This window comes from Dendrobates tinctorius, unplaced genomic scaffold (genome assembly GCF_039654945.1).
Source record: "Dendrobates tinctorius isolate UK_male_01 unplaced genomic scaffold, ASM3965494v1 ptg000249l, whole genome shotgun sequence".
NCBI lineage: Eukaryota > Metazoa > Chordata > Amphibia > Anura > Dendrobatidae > Dendrobates > Dendrobates tinctorius.
The window spans coordinates 4,634,108-4,653,638 of NW_027361916.1; the positions used below are offsets into that span (position 1 = coordinate 4,634,108).

Here is a 19,531-nt window from a genome sequence, read left to right on the forward strand (position 1 = left end):
CCAGCTCACCCCTGTATATGCCATGCACAAACTCCATAAGCCAACTCCCCCCTGTATATGCCACGCACAACCTCCATATGCCAGATCACCCCTGTATATGCCATGCACAAACTCCATAAGCCAACTCCCCCCTGTATATGCCACACACATCCACCATATCCCAGCTCCCCCCTGTATATGCCACACACAACCACCATATCCCAGCTCACCCCTGTATATGCCACGCACAACCTCCATACGCCAGCTCACCCCTGTATATGCCACAGACAACCTCCATATGCCAGCTCCCCCTGTATATGCCACACACAACCTCCATATGCCAGCTCACCCTGTACATGCCACGCACAACCTCCATATGCCTGCTCACCCCTGTATATGCCACACACAACCTCCATACGCCAGCTCACCCCTGTATATGCCACAGACAACCTCCATATGCCAGCTCACCCCTGTATATGCCACACACAACCTCCATATGCCAGCTCCCCCTGTATATGCCACACACAACCTCCATATGCCAGCTCACCCCTGTATATGCCATGCACAACCTCCATATGCCAGCTCACCCCTGTATATGCCACACACAACCTCCATATGCCAGCTCCCCCTGTATATGCCACACACAACCTCCATATGCCAGCTCACCCTGTACATGCCACGCACAACCTCCATATGCCTGCTCACCCCTGTATATGCCACACACAACCTCCATACGCCAGCTCACCCCTGTATATGCCACAGACAACCTCCATATGCCAGCTCCCCCTGTATATGCCACACACAACCTCCATATGCCAGCTCCCCCTGTATATGCCACACACAACCTCCATATGCCAGCTCCCCCTGTATATGCCACACACAACCTCCATATGCCAGCTCCCCCTGTATATGCCACACACAACCTCCATATGCCAGCTCCCCCTGTATATGCCACGCACAACCTCCATATGCCTGCTCACCCCTGTATATGCCACGCACAACCTCCATACGCCAGCTCACCCCTGTATATGCCACAGACAACCTCCATATGCCAGCTCACCCCTGTATATGCCACAGACAACCTCCATATGCCAGCTCCCCCTGTATATGCCACACACAACCTCCATATGCCAGCTCACCCTGTACATGCCACGCACAACCTCCATATGCCTGCTCACCCCTGTATATGCCACACACAACCTCCATATGCCAGCTCCCCCTGTATATGCCACACACAACCTCCATATGCCAGCTCACCCTGTACATGCCACACACAACCTCCATATGCCAGCTCCCCCCTGTATATGCCATGCACAGCCTCCATATGCCAGCTCACCCCTGTATATGCCACACACAACCTCCATATGCCAGATCACCCCTTTACATGCCATGCACAAACTCCATATGCCAGCTCACCCCTGTATATGCCACGCACAACCTTCATATGCCAGCTCCCCCCTGTATATGCCACACAACCACCATATCCCAGCTCACCCCTGTATATGCCACACACAACCACCATATCCCAGCTCACCCCTGTATATGCCACGCACAACCTCCATATGCCAGATCACCCCTGTATATGCCATGTACAAACTCCATAAGCCAACTCCCCCCTGTATATGCCACGAACAACCTCCATATGCCAGATCACCCCTGTATATGCCATGCACAAACTCCATAAGCCAACTCCCCCCTGTATATGCCACACACATCCACCATATCCCAGCTCCCCCCTGTATATGCCACGCACAACCTCCATACGCCAGCTCACCCCTGTATATGCCACGCACAACCTCCATATGCCAGATCACCCCTGTATATGCCATGCACAAACTCCATAAGCCAACTCCCCCCTGTATATGCCACACACAACCACCATATCCCAGCTCACCCCTGTATATGCCACGCACAACCTCCATACGCCAGCTCACCCCTGTATATGCCACAGACAACCTCCATATGCCAGCTCCCCCTGTATATGCCACACACAACCTCCATATGCCAGCTCACCCTGTACATGCCACGCACAACCTCCATATGCCTGCTCACCCCTGTATATGCCACACACAACCTCCATACGCCAGCTCACCCCTGTATATGCCACAGACAACCTCCATATGCCAGCTCCCCCTGTATATGCCACACACAACCTCCATATGCCAGCTCCCCCTGTATATGCCACACACAACCTCCATATGTCAGCTCACCCCTGTATATGCCACACACAACCTCCATATGCCAGCTCCCCCTGTATATGCCACACACAACCTCCATATGCCAGCTCCCCCTGTATATGCCACACACAACCTCCATATGCCAGCTCACCCCTGTATATGCCATGCACAACCTCCATATGCCAGCTCACCCCTGTATATGCCACACACAACCTCCATATGCCAGCTCCCCCTGTATATGCCACACACAACCTCCATATGCCAGCTCACCCTGTACATGCCACGCACAACCTCCATATGCCTGCTCACCCCTGTATATGCCACGCACAACCTCCATACGCCAGCTCACCCCTGTATATGCCACAGACAACCTCCATATGCCAGCTCCCCCTGTATATGCCACACACAACCTCCATATGCCAGCTCCCCCTGTATATGCCACACACAACCTCCATATGCCAGCTCACCCTGTACATGCCACGCACAACCTCCATATGCCTGCTCACCCCTGTATATGCCACACACAACCTCCATATGCCAGCTCCCCCTGTATATGCCACACACAACCTCCATATGCCAGCTCACCCTGTACATGCCACGCACAACCTCCATATGCCTGCTCACCCCTGTATATGCCACACACAACCTCCATATGCCAGATCACCCCTGTATATGCCACGCACAACCTCCATATGCCAGCTCACCCTGTATATGCCATGCACAACCTCCATATGCCTGCTCACCCCTGTATATGCCATTCACCACCTCCATATGCCAGCTCCCCCTGTATATGCCACACACAACCTCCATATGCCAGCTCCCCCTGTATATGCCACACACAACCTCCATATGCCAGCTCACCCTGTACATGCCACGCACAACCTCCATATGCCTGCTCACCCCTGTATATGCCACACACAACCTCCATATGCCAGCTCACCCCTGTATATGCCATGCACAACCTCCATATGCCAGCTCCCCCTTTATATGCCACGCACAACCTCCATATGCCAGATCACCCTGTATATGCCACACACAACCACCATATGCTACTTCCCCCCTGACATATACCATCAACCACCTCTCATATTTTTGCCTCTGTACAAAAAGCAGTTTTCCTGGCCCTTCACCTCTGCAGCCCTGATAGTTACCAATGGATGATGTCACCACCCCACTCCCTTCCTTGCTGCAACACACCTGGTATACAGCAGGTCATCTTGTCTCCAGCAGCTTGTCGGGTCTTCAGTAGGCAGCAGCTCGTCGGGTCTACAGCAGGCAGCAGCTCGTCGGGTCTCCAGCAGGCAGCAGCTCGTCAGGTCTACAGCAGGCAGCAGCTCGTCGGGTCTACAGCAGGCAGCAGCTCGTCGGGTCTACAGCAGGCAGCAGCTCGTCGGGTCTACAGCAGGCAGCAGCTCGTCGGGTCTACAGCAGGCAGCAGCTCGTCGGGTCTTCAGTAGGCAGCAGCTCGTCGGGTCTACAGCAGGCAGCAGCTCGTCGGGTCTACAGCAGGCAGCAGCTCGTCGGGTCTACAGCAGGCAGCAGCTCGTCGGGTCTACAGCAGGCAGCAGCTTGTCGGGTCTTCAGTAGGCAGCAGCTCGTCGGGTCTACAGCAGGCAGCAGCTCGTCGGGTCTACAGCAGGCAGCAGCTCGTCGGGTCTACAGCAGGCAGCAGCTCGTCAGGTCTACAGCAGGCAGCAGCTCGTCAGGATTCCAGGAGCTCCTCTGGTATCCTGTCCTGATCTCCTGCAGCTCTTCCGGTAAGCGCAACGTGACCATCCAAGACCTGTTATGCCGGAAGTGAACAGTACAGCATCCGGCATAATAGGGCTTGTGATAGAGTGTAAATGGAGCTCAGCGGATAGCGCTGGTCTCTAATAAAATGGCGTCTGGCCACAACTACAGCTGTGAATTGAGCAGCCCACAGAGGCGTACCCAGGTCACAGCTGATGCGGCTGCAATGTTAGAGATAGGGTCGGTGTCCGACTGATGTCTGCTATGCCCAGGGACTGCCGTATTTGAGGATGGAAAGTGTCGTTCAGCAGCCATTACACACCTGCAAGGTAAAATGGCAGCGCCCAGTGGCTGCACTAAAAGAGTAAAAAATAAACATAACAGAGTCAAGCTTAGATGAAATCATATTCTTAGATCATTTTCATTTTTACAATAAATTATCAAAAATCACGGCACCTTCCCTTTCATCTCATTTCCACCTTGATAGTGACGCTCTCTTAGGATACATGTTACTCTATGATGGCACTTCTGCACATGGCCACTAGATGGCGCTACATTTGACATTTGCCTGAATTTTTATATCTACACATGATTTACACAAATTATATTTTCTTGTGGTAACTCTATACTATTTACCATTAGAAGCTGTGTATTTCTGTAATTATCTCTATGTATACATGATTGATTACCACTTCTGTCTCTGTAAAAACAATCCCCTTTAACCCCTTTCCAACATCAGGTGTAAATGTATGCGGATGTCGGGCTCCCTCCCTTTGATGTCTGCTCCAGCGCTGAGTCCACATCTTTTCTGGCACATGCCAGCAAGTGCGCCGGAAATCCCGCCCTTCAGTGACCCCGTCATGATTGTGGGTCACTGATGGGTTAGCATGACAACCAGAGGTCTCCAGCAGAAGTCTATTTCTATGAGCGCTGCCCGCTAGCCGAAAATGCATGGACCAGGGATCGTCCGGCCAAACTCCCGCTCTCCTTTTAACATGGGGAAAATGCTACTCAGGCAACACAGGCTGAAGGTAAAACAGTGTGGCAATGCTTTACTGAGCCACAAAACAGGCAGATAACACATAGAACAGTCCCAGCACAGTACCCAAGATGGGGCACATTACAGTCTCACCCTTCCACTGACCTGCCGGGATAATAGCAGCTGTGACTACAGATCTTCCAGAGTCACTACCGCACCTATGGCACATACACAGAGAGGAGGTAACGACAAGTGTAGGAAGAGGACAGTCCATACAAGACCAGTTGATCCGAGAATCACAACCTGACTTCTCCAAACGTATCCATGGTTCAGCGATGGTCAATGCAGCAGATCTGTATTCTTCCAACCGAGGCTGAAAACCCCTAGGTTGTTTCCTGTAGAATCATAGATCTGTGTCCCTCGTAATGGTGCCATGATCTAAAAAGGCTGCTGTCCTGTCTCTGGTCCTTTTGAGATGTATAGATGTCTTGGCAGAATCTCTCTGGCTGTCTCTCTCTCTGTCTCTTTATACAGAGGCCTGTAACCTATTTTTAGACTTAACAAGTGTCCCTCATTCAGTATTTACATAAAGGGTAAGAATGGAGATGAGATTATTATAGCATGACTTAGTTTTTCCCTCTCTGCTTTAGAAGTCATCAAACTGGCTCCATAATGCAATGTATAATTAGCGTATCAGCAATCATCACTAGTGATCAAGGATAAGCACACAATAAAGTCAATATTCCAGGCTTACACAAACAAAAGTCTGTTTTCTTGACCAACCAGAAATCAACACTTAATTTAAAGCCAACATACAGATAACATTCTATTATTCTTCGTTTGATAAAAATAGTCATCTGGTTAATTAAGATACAATGCTGTATGTCTTCACAATGCCAAAAGTAAAAAATGTTTTTAAAAATAATAAAAAAATATAAAAGTTCAAATTACCCCCATTTCGCCCCATTCAAAATAAAACAATTAAAAAAAACATGCACATATTTGGTATCAACACGTTCAGAATTTCTTGATCTATCAATATAAAAAAAAAATTAACCTGATTGCTAAACGGCGTAATGAGAAAAAAAAGTCAAAATGCCACAAAGAGGTATTCTTGGTCTTTCTACAGTTGCATTGCCGGTGGAGTTAAAACGACCTGAAAACGCCTGGTGGTGTGAGTATGAGTTATACAATTATCTAAGAAGCTGATAGTTAGAACCCTTGGGATTCACAGCCAGCAGGAAGAGTCAGAATACTGCCGCTGATTGGGTGCAGGGCTCGTGTGATGTAACAACCTCACATAAGCCCCGGGACAGTGAGTCTCGACATCACTGAAGTGGAGTCGGCATACCAGCGGAGTATGAGTGTTTTTATTTTAATGAGGCCAAACATGAGGACTGAGCTCACTGAGAAAAAAAGATATATATACCGTATTTTTGGGACTATAGGACGCACCTAGGTTTTAGAGGAGGAAATTAGGAAAAAAATTGAAGCAAAAAATGTTAATTCTGTACTTAATATCCCGTATCCTGGTATGCATGGCCCCCTCATCCCTACCCTGGTATTCATGGCCCCCTCATCCCTACCCTGGTATGCATGGCCCCCTCATCCCTACCCAGGTATGCATGGCCCCCTCATCCCTACCCAGGTATGCATGGATCCCTCATCCCTATCCTGGCTGGAATTATCACTCTCATCCTATACTAGTATGCATGGCCCCATCCCTATCCTGGTATACAGGGCCCTCATCTCGTCCTGGTACGCAGGGCCCCCATCCCTATTCTGGTATGATTGGCACCCATCTCGGTTCTGGCATGCATGGCCTAATCCTTATAATTGGCCACCACCCCCATCCTGGTATGCATGGCCCCATCAGAAAACATTAAAAAAACCAAAATATTACACTTACCTATCCTGCGCTCCCTCACAGCGTCTGCTGCGGTGCCAGCAACTGCTTTATGCTTGTAAGCATCACATGGCAGGGACGTCAGGCGTTGCTCACAAGCAGAGCACAGCTGCCAGAGTACTCACCGGGACGGTTCATTGCAGAGAGCAGTAAGTATTCATTGCTCTTCAGTAGCACGCAGTGTCAGCCACTGGCACGCCAGTGGAGTATGTGTGTTTTTATTTTATTGAGGCCAAACATGAGGAATGAGCTCACTGAGAAAAAAAAAATATATATACTGTATTTTTTGGACTATAGGATGCACCTAGGTTTTAGAGGAGGAAATTAGGTAAAAAATGTAGTAAATTCTTTACTTAATATCCCCTATCCTGGTATATACGGTCCCCTCTTCCCTACCCTGGTATACATGCCCCCTCATCCCTATCCTGGCATGCATGGATCCCTCATCCCTATCCTGGTATGCATGGATCCCTTATCCCTATCCTGGCATGCATGGCCCCTTCATCCCTACCCTGGTATGCATGGATCCCTCATCCCTATCCTGGCATGCATGCCCCCTCATCACTACCCTGGCATGCATGGATCCCTCACTCATCCCTACCCTGGCATGCATGCCCCCTCATCCCTAACCTGGCATACATGCCCCCTCATCCCTATCCTGGCATACATGCCCCCTCATCCCTATCCTGGCAAGCGTGGCCCCCTCATCCCTATCCTGGCATGCATGGCCCCCTCATCCCTACCCTGGTATGCATGGATCCCTCACTCATCCCTACCCTGGCATGCATGCCCCCTCATCCCTATCCTGGCATGCATGGATCCCTCATCCCTACTGTGGTATGCATGGCCCCCTCATCCCTACCCTGGCATGCATGCCCCCTCATCCCTATCCTGGCATGCATGGATCCCTCATCCCTACTGTGGTATGCATGGCCCCCTCATCTCTACCTTGGTATGCATGGCCCCCTCATCTCTATCCTGGTATGCATGGCCCCCTCATCTCTATCCTGGTATGCATTGCCCCCTCATCCCTACCCTGGTATGCATGACCCCCTCTTCCCTATCCTGGTATGCTATGCATGGCCCCCTCATCTCTATCCTGGTATGCATGGACCCCTCATCCCTATCCTGGTATGCATGGCCCCCTCATCCCTATCCTGGTATGCATTGCCCCCTCATCCCTACCCTGGTATGCATGACCCCCTCTTCCCTATCCTGGTATGCATGGCCCCCTCATCTCTATCCTGGTATGCATTGCCCCCTCATCCCTACCCTGGTATGCATGACCCCCTCTTCCCTATCCTGGTATGCATGGCCCCCTCATCTCTACCCTGTTATGCATGGACCCCTCATCCCTACCCTGGTATGCATGGCCCCCTCATCTCTACCCTGGTATGCATGACCCCCTCTTCCCTATCCTGGTATACATGACCCCCTCATCCCTATCCTGGTATGCATGGCCCCCTCATCCCTACCCTGGTATGCATGACTCCTCATTCCCATCCTATTATGCATGCCTCCTCATCCCTATCCTGGCAGTAATTATCGCCCTCATCCCTATACTATTATGCATGGCCCCATCCCTATCCTGATATGCAGGGCCCCATCCCTATTATGGTATGATTGGCCCCCATTGTGGTCCTGGTATGTATGGCCCAATCCTTATAATTGGCCACCACCCCCATCCGGGCATGCATGGCCCCATCAGAAGACATTAAAAAAAACCCATTACACTTACCTATCCTTGCGCTCCCTCACAGCGTCTGCTCCAATGCCAGCAACTGCTTTATGCCTGTAAGCAGCACATGGCAGGGACGTCATGCGTTGTTCTCAAGCAGAGCGCAGCTGCCGGAGTACTCACCGGGACTGTGCGCACAGAGAGCAGTGAGCATTCATTGCTCTTCAGTAGCGCGCAGTGTCAGCCACCGGCTTCCTGCTGGCATGAATATTCACTGGATTCATTCATTCATCAGGAGACTATTTAATATTGAACTATATTCAAGCGGGACTAGACGAAGAAAACCCTAAAATCATGTATCATGTTAACCGAAACAGTCAGAAAACTAGTCCCAGATTGGGCGACCTCAGACTATATACTGTGTAAGTTTATAAGCCCCTCCAGTGTCAGGAATAGATAGTATGTGAAAATACAGTATATACCGCTCAGGGAACACTTACCTTTCAGAGATAATTTCCATATTCATACTAAATAATGGCACAGATCCCCCAGACATTATGACTGCACATATCCCTAGTCTTTATACCGATATTGCACTCATTCCCTGACAGACCGCAGCATGGCCATTAGTTAGAAGCTGCTAATGATCTTTGGAGCAGGTAAGTTTTCCCTGAGTGGTCCATATTGGGCCGTCTGAAGACTGAGTTTAGTCTAGGACAATTTGTCTGCACTACTAATTATCAGCAGTTACATTACCAAACTAGGGCAGTCCCTATAGGAGAAAAACACAAGAATTATACTGTATTGTCACATACTATCTATTCCTGACACTGGAGGGGCTTATAAACTTACACAGTATATAGTTTCAGGGGTTTTTTGTCTAGTCTCGCTTGAATATAGGTCAATATTAAAGAGTCTCCTGATGAGTCGCCTTTGGAGAGGACGATGAAACCCTCAGAGATGAGAGGCTTGGAGAGTGAGTGTGTATACGTCACCTCACCCTATACACTGAACTGTGGGGTACATATTTTTTCTCTTAGTCACCTACTGATTAACTTTCAGGGGGTGAATTATGGGTGTAGTTTTACATTTGGAATTAATAAAGTTTAGTTTTATCCTTTTGTCAGCAAACATGAGGAATGACAAGAGACAACCCATTTAAGAAGATTCAGTTTTGGTTAAAACTATTCCAACATTATGAATATAAAAAAGTCTTTTCCCCTATGTGACGTCTCTGATGTTTATTAACAACTGATTTCCAAGTAAAATATTTCCCACATTAAGAAAATGAAAAAGGCTTCTCCTCTATGTGACTGCTCTGATGTCTAACAAGAAGCGCTTTCCGGTTAAAATATTTCCCACATTCTGAACATGAAAAAGGCTTTTCCCCTGTGTGGGTTCTCTGGTGCTTAACCAAATGTGATTTCTGGTTAAAACATTTCCCACATTCTGAACATGAAAAAGGCTTCTCCCCTGTGTGAATTCTCTGGTGTGTAACAAGAAGCACTTTCCGGCTAAAACATTTCCCACATACTGAACATAAAAAAGGCTTCTCCCCTGTGTGATTTCTTTGATGTTGCTCAAGATCCCTCTTATAGTTAAAACATTTCCCACATTCTGAACATGAAAAAGGCTTTTCCCCTGTGTGAGTTCTCTGGTGTGTAACAAGAAGCACTTTCCGGCTAAAACATTTCCCACATACTGAACATAAAAAAGGCTTCTCCCCTGTGTGAATTCTTTGATGTTGCTCAAGATCCCTCTTATAGTTAAAACATTTCCCACATTCTGAACATGAAAAAGGCTTTTCCCCTGTGTGAATTCTCTGGTGTGTAACAAGAAGCACTTTCCGCCTAAAACATTTCCCACATACTGAACATAAAAAAGGCTTCTCCCCTGTGTGAATTCTTTGATGTTGCTCAAGATCCCTCTTATAGTTAAAACATTTCCCACATTCTGAACATGAAAAAGGCTTTTCCCCTGTGTGGGTTCTCTGATGGTTCACAAAATATGATTTATGTGTAAAACATTTCCCACATTCTGAACAGTAAAAAGGCTTCTCCCCTGTGTGAGTTCTTTGGTGCCTAACAAAATGTGATTTCCATGTAAAACATTTCCCACATTCTGAACATGAAAAAGGCTTGTCTCCTGTGTGAGCTCTCTGATGGTTCACAAAATATGATTTATGTGTAAAACATTTCCCACATTCTGAACAGTAAAAAGGCTTCTCCCCTGTGTGAGTTCTCTGGTGCCTAACAAAATGTGATTTCCATGTAAAACATTTCCCACATTCTGAACATGAATATGACTTCTTTGCTTTAGGAGCAGTTTGTTTTTTAATGCCTCTTTTGTGACTTTGATTTTCCTTAGTAGTCAGTAATGAATCAGAAGATGGGACCTGTTTCATAGGATCAGATAAGAGATCTTTCCTGTGAATGGATGATGGTATATCTGGAGTAACAGCAATCACTTCAGTTGTATCTTGTAGGATCTGAAGATCATCAGATTTGAAAATTGAAGATGTCAGCTGTCCCTCTGATCTCCTGGTACAGTCATCTGCTAAGATAAAAAACAATTATTATTTTCTAATAAAATATCCTTGAGTTTTATATTTTTGAACATTTCTACTTAGCTTGCCATTTTTACAGACAGTTTATGTAAAAAACTTTAATTATTTACCAAGACAATGACAGTTCACAGTCTAATAGAAAACCTTGTTGGATGGACCAGTAGTGTGTGGTGTTCAACTGTTTGTTCATTCTGCCTCCCAAATATCGAATAAAAAGAAACCAATCAATGTTATGTAGGCGAAAATAATACCAATTCTCATCTCACAAAAAACAAGTCCCCACTCAGGTCCATCATCTGTCAATGGAGAAACAGAGGTTCCCGCACTATTAGTGGCTCAAAGGCTGTTGAAAACCAACAAGGTTTCTATAACCCAATCCGGCAAAATCCGCTCTCACTTCGGAGTCTTGCAGTGTGCGCAAACAACATTTAGGATCCCTGTATTTACCAATATTATAGTGAGAAGAATCCACTTAATTTGCGGTGTCTCCTGGAGCACAATCTGGGCACTATGTGCTGGGTAATAAAATGGCAAATGTGTAATTTTCCCTCTCCAACATCCACTAAGTGTTAATTTCCGGGAAGTGGCTGTGGAGTCAAAATATTCACTCCTCCTACACACGTGGTCTAAATTGCTGGTACCCCTCATTTAGTTACAGAAAAACCCACAATGGTCACAGAAATAACTTGAATCTTACAAAAGTAATAATAAATCAAAAATCTATGAAAATGAACAAATGAAAGTCAGACATTGCTTCCACAGAATGAAAAAAATTAAACTCATGAAATAGGCCTGGACAGAAATGATGGTACCCTTAACTTAACCGCTTCATGACTGCCAACGGTAGATAAACGTCAGCACTAGCAGGGCTTTGTGCAGAGCCGACATTTGCCTATGGTCGGAGGTTTCATAGAATCATAGAATCGTAGAGTTGGAAGTGACCTCCTGGGCCATCTGGTCCAACCCCCTGCTCAAAGCAGGATTCGCTAAATCATTCCAGACAGATGTCTGTCCAGCCTCTGTTTAAAGACTTCTATTGAAGGAGAACTCATAGAATCGTAGAGTTGGAAGGGACCTCCTGGGCCATCTGGTCCAACCCCCTGCTCAAAGCAGGATTCGCTAAATCATCCCAGTCAGATGTCTGTCCAGCCTCTGTTTGAAGACTTCCATTGAAGGAGAACTCACAACTTCTCGTGGCAGCCTGTTCCACTCATTGATCACTCTAACTGTCAAAAAGTTTTTTCTAATATCTAATCTGTGTCTCCTCCCATTCAGTTTCATCCCATTGCTTCTAGTCTTTCCTTGTGCAAATGAGAATAAAGTTGATCCTTCTACAATGTGACAGCCCTTTAGATATTTGTAGACAGCTATTAAGTCTCCTCTCAGTCTTCTCTTTTGCAAACTAAACATTCCCAAATCCTGCAACCTTTCCTCATAAGACAGGGTTTGCAGACCGGTCACCATTCTGGTCGCTCTTTTCTGAACTTGCTCCAGTTTGTTGATGTCTTTTTTAAAATGTGGTGACCAAAACTGGACACAATATTCCAGATGAGGTCTGACCAAAGAGGAGTAGAGGGAAATAATGACTTCACGTGATCTAGACTGTATGCGTCTGTTAATACATCCTAGAATTGCATTTGCCTTTTTTGCTGCTGCATCACACTGTTGACTCATATTCAGTCTGTGATCTATTAGTATACCCAAGTCTTTTTCACATGTGCTGTCACTTAGCCCTATTCCTCCCATTCTATATATGCTTTTTTCATTTTTATTGCCCAGATGTAGTACTTTGCATTTCTCCCTGTTAAAAACCATTCTGTTAGTTGCTGCCCACTTCTCCAGTTTATTTAAATCTTTTTGAATCCTCTCTCTCTCTTCTCTAGTATTAGCTATCCCTCCTAGCTTTGTGTCATCAGCAAATTTAATCAGTTTACCCTCAATTCCTTCATCTAAATCGTTGATAAAGATGTTGAACAATACAGGGCCCAGGACAGAGCCCTGTGGTACCCCACTTGAGACATTCTTCCAACTGGATGTGCAGCCATTTACGACCACTCTTTGGGTCCGATCACTAAGCCAGTTATGAATCCACCTAACAGTTGCCTTGTCCATTCCATACTTAGTCATTTTTTCAATAAGGATTGTATGAGAGACTTTGTCAAATGCTTTGCTGAAGTCAAGATATACTATATCTACAGCATTTCCTTGATCCACCCAATCAGTGATACCATCATAGAAGGAAATTAAGTTAGTCTGACATGACTTATTAGTTACAAACCCATGCTGACTCTGTTTAATCACTTCATTCTTATCCAGGTATTGACATACATGTTGTTTAATAATTTGTTCAAAGATCTTTCCTGGTATAGAAGTCAGACTCACCGGCCTATAGTTGCCTGGGTTCACCTTCTTCCCCTTTTTGAAGATAGGAACAACATTTGCTCTTCTCCAGTCTTCTGGCACTTCTCCTGTTCTCCAAGAATTTTCAAAGATTATGGAGAGGGGTTCAAAAATTTCTTCTGCTATCTCCTTCAGTACTCTGGGGTGTAATTCATCTGGACCTGGAGACTTGAATTCATTTAGGTTAGCTAAGTGTTTCCTCACTATCTTTCTGTTTATAGATATCCTGGATTCTTCTATTCCCTTAATAGGACAGTGAATAACAGTTGGTGTTACATTTCCTTTCTGAGAGAAAACAGATGCAAAATAGGAATTTAAAAGTTCAGCCTTCTCAACATCCTGTCTTACCATTTCATCATTTTCATCCTGTAAAAATCCTATAGCATCTTTGACTTTTCTTTTACTTTTGACATATCCCCAAAATCCTTTATTATTGCTTTTGACATCTCTTGCAAGCCTCAATTCATTGTCAGCTTTAAATAATCTGATTTGTGCCCTGCAGGTTCTGCAGACAGCATTATATTCTTCTTTAGATATGCCTCCCTCTTTCCATTTTATAAACATTTTTTTCTTCCTTTTTAGCATGTGCTTAAGTTCTGTGTTCATCCATCCTGGTTTCCTTAAATGCTTCCTATTTTTCCCTCTTTTCGGAATTGTTAACAACTGTGCTTTGAGAATTTCATTTTTCAAGATTTCCCATCCTTCCTGGACATTTTTGTCTTTAAGGATATCCAGCCATTGGATCCCTCCAATTATCTTTCTGAATCCCTTAAAATCTGCCTTTCTGAAATCTAACCTTGACGTCTGAGTCTTCACAGGTCTTCCTCCTCTAGTTATCCAAAATTCTAAAATAGCATGGTCGCTACCTCCTAGGGTTCCAGCCACTTTTACCTCCTCAACCATTTCCTCCCTGTTTATAAGGATTAGATCCACCACCTCTCGTGGCAGCCTGTTCCACTCATTGATCACTCTGTCAAAAAGTTTTTTCTAATATCTAATCTGTGTCTCCTCCCATTCAGTTTCATCCCATTGCTTTTAGTCTTTCCTTGTGCAAATGAGAATAAAGTTGATCCTTCTACAATGTGACAGCCCTTGAGATATTTGTAGAGTTATTAAGTCTCCTCTCAGTCTTCTCTTTTGCAAGCTAAACATTCCCAAATCCTGCAACCTTTCCTCATAAGACAGGGTTTGCAGACCGGTCACCATTCTGGTCGCTCTTTTCTGAACTTGCTCCAGTTTGTTGATGTCTTTTTTAAAATGTGGTGCCCAAAACTGGACACAATATTCCAGATGAGGTCTGACCAAAGAGGAGTAGAGGGAAATAATGACTTCACGTGATCTAGACTGTATGCTTCTGTTAATACATCCTAGAATTGCATTTGCCTTTTTTGCTGCTGCATCACACTGTTGACTCATATTCAGTCTGTGATCTATTAGTATACCCAAGACTTTTTCACATGAGCTGTTGCTTAGCCCTATTCCTCCCATTCTGTATATGCTTTTTTTATTTTTATTGCCCAGATGTAGTACTTTGCATTTTTCCCTGTTAAAAACCATTCTGTTAGTTGCTGCCCACTGCTCCAATTTATTTATATTTTTTTGAATCCTCTCTCTCTCTTCTCTAGTATTAGCTATCCCTCCTAGCTTTGTGTCATCAGCAAATTTAATCAGTTTACCCTCAATTCCTTCATCGAAATAGTTGATAAAGATGTTGAACAATACAGGGCCCAGGACAGAGCCCTGTGGTACCCCACTTGAGACATTCTTCCAACTGGATGTGCAGTCATTTAGGACCACTCTTTGGGTCTGATCACTAAGCCAGTTATGAATCCACCTAACAGTTGCCTATCGTGCTGATCGGGAACCCCACGCACCTTATAGCCAGGGCTGGCGTTAGGGGCAGGCAGACCAGGCATCTGCCTAGGGCCCCCGTTCCCCCAGGGGCCCCCAGCTAGCAGCACATCACACAGATGCAATGGGGCCTGTGAGGCAGGGGAGCCCGCCAGCTGCCAGCACTGACCCCCCTCCACCACCACACTGAACTATACCGGCATCTGTTGGTACAGTTCTAAGCAATGCTGGAGGAGAGAGTGTTAGCTGATGCTCCCTCTCCCATCATTCCCCGCTCTGCCTCTGACACTGCGGGTGCGCGATGATGTCATCGCGCACTCACTGTGTGCCAGGCAGTGCATCGGCAGCTGGTGAGACAAGAGCCAGGAGCAGCGCAGGCATGAGAGGTGAGGATAGTGTTTTTTTACTATAACAGTGACTACTGGACTTTGGGGCCATTCTCGGGGGGGGAAGATGTGGGCTGTGCTATATACTATGCGGGCTGTGTTACATACTGTGCGTGCTGTGTTACATACTATGCGGGCTGTGCTATATACTATGCTGGCTGTGCTATATACTATGGGGGCTTTGCTATATACTATGCAGGCTGTTCTATATACTATGAGGGCTGTGCTATATGGGCAGTGCTATATACTATGCGGGCTGTGCTATATACTATGCGGGCTGTGCTATATACTATGAGGCCTATGCTATACACTATGTGGGCTGGGTTATATATGTGGGCTGGGTTATATATGTGGGCTGGGTTATATATTATTGGGGGTATATTATATTCTATGGGGGGAGGCTGTGTTATATACTATGGGCGGTATATTTTAATCTATGGGGAAGCTGTGTTATATACTATGGGGGGCTACATTATATACTATATGGAGGAGGGCTGTTTTATATTCTATGGGGGGCTACATTATATTCTATTGGGGTTGTATTAGATTTTATGAGGGAGGATGGCATCATACTCTTTGAAGGACCTACATTATATTCTATGGGGAGGTGGGCTGTATTATATTCTATTTGGGGCTACATTATATTCTATGGGGTGCTGTATTATATTTATATTCTATGAGGGGTGATTGCATTTTTTTTCTATGGGGGGTTACATTATACTCTGTGGGGTGGCTGCATTATGCTCTATGGGGTGGCTGCATTATACTATATGTGGGCTGCATTACACTGTATCAAGGACTATGGGGAATACATTATGCTATATGAAGAACTATGGGGTGCATTATACTATGGAAGTGAATTGTACTACATAGATGACTATGGTGGTGTATTATACTATATGGGGCACTATGAGGACTGAGGAGGACTGAGCAGTGTATTATACTATATGGAGGACTATGAGGAGTGTATTATACTATATGGAGGACTATGGGGAGTGTATTATACTATATGGAGGACTATGGGGAGTGTATTATACTATATGGAGGACTATGGGGAGTGTATTATACTATATGGAGGACTATGGGGAGTGTATTATACTATATGGAGGACTATGGGGAGTGTATTATACTATATGGAGGACTATGGGGAGTGTATTATACTATATGGAGGACTATGGGGAGTGTATTATACTATATGGAGGACTATGAGGAGTGTATTATACTATATGGAGGACTATGAGGAGTGTATTATACTATATGGAGGACTATGGGGAGTGTATTATACTATATGGAGGACTATGGGGAGTGTATTATACTATATGGAGGACTATGGGGAGTGTATTATACTATATGGAGGACTATGGGGTGTGCATTTTACAATATGGAAGACTGTGGTGCACATTATAATATATGGCGGACTATGGGGTGTATTATACTAAACAAGCAAAATGCTGCATATTCATCGAGTGATTGGATTGTTTAAGCCGGAACAAAAACCATTGTTCTCAGCAGCAAATCGCCGGTGTAAACTGTAGATGTGCGGCTTGATGCCATACATGATACTGTCTGGGGACAGATTGATCTAATAGTGATTGTTCTGTCCCCATCATTCTTTCTCAGATGGTGGAAAGAGGCCGAGAAACAAGTGTGGAACGATTTCTATATTGACGATCACACTCATTTAGCGTCCTGAACTCAGCGAATGTAACTACAACCAAAATGCTTCTCTGTGATGTGCAATATGTGAGCATTTGGGCCCCATTTTACACTTTGCCTAGGGCCCCACTTTGCCTAAAACTGGCCCTGCTTATAAAGAGGGGATTCTGGCGCACAACGCTTCCTGTGACCCCTGACCTCATCGAGACCTGATTGGTTCAGGTCCTGATGATGTCAGCGTCACACCAGCCAATGAGACAAATCATTGGAGAGTTTGTTGTAGCAGTGAACTTTCCCGGGCGATCTACCCCATAAAAACCGCTGCTTCTCCTCAGATCTCCTGTCAGTGAGAGATTAGAGGAGAAACAGTGTCACAAGTGCTGCTGGGAACAGCTGTGTCAGTCAGCGATTGTGCTATAAAGTAACAATACAGATAAGGCAGGTTAGGGTTAGTGCTATAGTTAGGGTCAGTGTTGGGGCTAAAGAATTAGGCTTTTCTCAATTGCTTCCCCAATAATTTGGTCACGTCAATCACGTCGTAGTTTTCTATTTCCGGTAAAAAAATAAAAATGAATAAAATGGCCCGTCCGTATTATAGTGCAGAGGAGGCTCAGGCTGGTTTCACACTTGCATTTTTTTGCGTTGCTTTTTAGCCCAAAAAAAAACGCATGCGTTTTTTCCCCTATACTTTAACATGGGTGTGCATACATATGCGCACGCGTTTTTTTGCAGTGTGCGCTCGGGCGCACAAAATGCATCCTGTTATATTTTTTTGTGCGTCCGACTTGCCCCCAAAAAACGCATACGCACGCAATGTGCTTTTTTACAGCAAAACATCTATTAAAGTCTATGGGTGCGTATACGTGCTCATTGCAATGCGCACCTATGCGCAAAAAAACTCATGCGTTTTTTTTCTATAAAATGCACCAAAACCTGCAAAAAACGCACTCAAACTCATGATGCATTTTTTCATGCGTTTGTGTGCGCAAAAAACGCGCAGCAAAAAAACGCAAGTGTGAAAGTAGCCTTATGCACTTTTATGTTCTGACAGCGAAGAAAGTGCAGGGTCAGATGGAGATGTGGATTTCGAGGGCTTTAGTATTTTTATCCTGAGCTTGATCCCCACAGATGCCACAAGGGCCACTGCAGACCAACAGGGATCCACTACTCCAAAACCTGTGTCTGTCACTGACTACAACAAATATATGGGGGTGTGGACCTTGCAGATCAGGTTCTACAGCCATACCAGGTATCAAGAAAATCATATATCTGGTATAAAAAGTTAGTCATGTATTTGTTTCAGGTGGCCACATATAATTCTTTTGTGTTATACAAAAAAGCAGGAAATGCAGATACTTTCCTTGATTATCAGGAAAAGGTCATGTAAATCTTGTTTTTGATAATTTTGTCCCCGCCAATCCTGTAGAATCTGAAGATATGAGAAGACTCACTGAGCGACATTTTATTGCACTCATCCCAGTAACTGAAACAAGAAAGAACCCCCAGAGAAGATGTCGTGTATGTTCCTAGAGAGGAATGAGGCATGATCCCCGCTATTATTACCCACAATGCCCATCACTGCCAGCCTTATGCCTCCATGACGGCTTTACAATCTTCCACACACAACCACGTTTTTGAACTGTTTTGACATTCAAGCATTTGGTTTATTTAGTGACAGACACATTTGAGTAGAGCTGACTTAACAATTTCCGGGGGTAGGTGGGGGGAGGTCTCCAGAGACACAAGCTGGGCACAATATATTGGGCACTACAATGACATTTTTGCAATTTTTGCTCTGAAATTTCCACTACGAGTTTCTGGAAATCATCCATGTAGTGAAAGTGGTCACTATAATAATAATCTTTATTTTTATATAGTGCTAACATATTCCGCACATACAGTTTGCACACATTATCATCACTGTCCCCGATGGGGCTCACAATCTAAATTCCCTATCAGTATGTCTTTAGAATGTGGGAGGAAACCGGAGACCAGGAGGAAACCCACGCAAACACGGGGAGAACATACAAACTCCTTGCAGATGTTGTCCTTGGTGAGCCACCGTGCCACCCCCTGTCCATAGATGAATTCCCAGAGGGGTGTCATTTCCAAAACGGGGTCACTTTAGGGGGGATTCTGTTGTTCTGGCACTTAGCGGCTCTCCAAAGTACCATAACAGCAGAATCCCCCCTGAAGTGACCCCATTTGGGAAATGACCCCCC

At 45.4% G+C, this 19,531-nt stretch overlaps 1 protein-coding gene across 1 annotated transcript in view; it reads right to left on the bottom strand.

Moving 5' to 3' along the window:
- Positions 1-9,593: 9,593 nt before the first annotated feature.
- Positions 9,594-19,531, bottom strand: part of LOC141063339 (uncharacterized) — an 85,837-nt gene continuing 75,899 nt past the window's right edge. The window contains 1 exon segment of the mRNA XM_073557386.1: positions 9,594-10,998. Coding sequence (XP_073413487.1) covers positions 9,730-10,998 — 1,269 coding nt within the window. The 3' untranslated portion in view covers positions 9,594-9,729.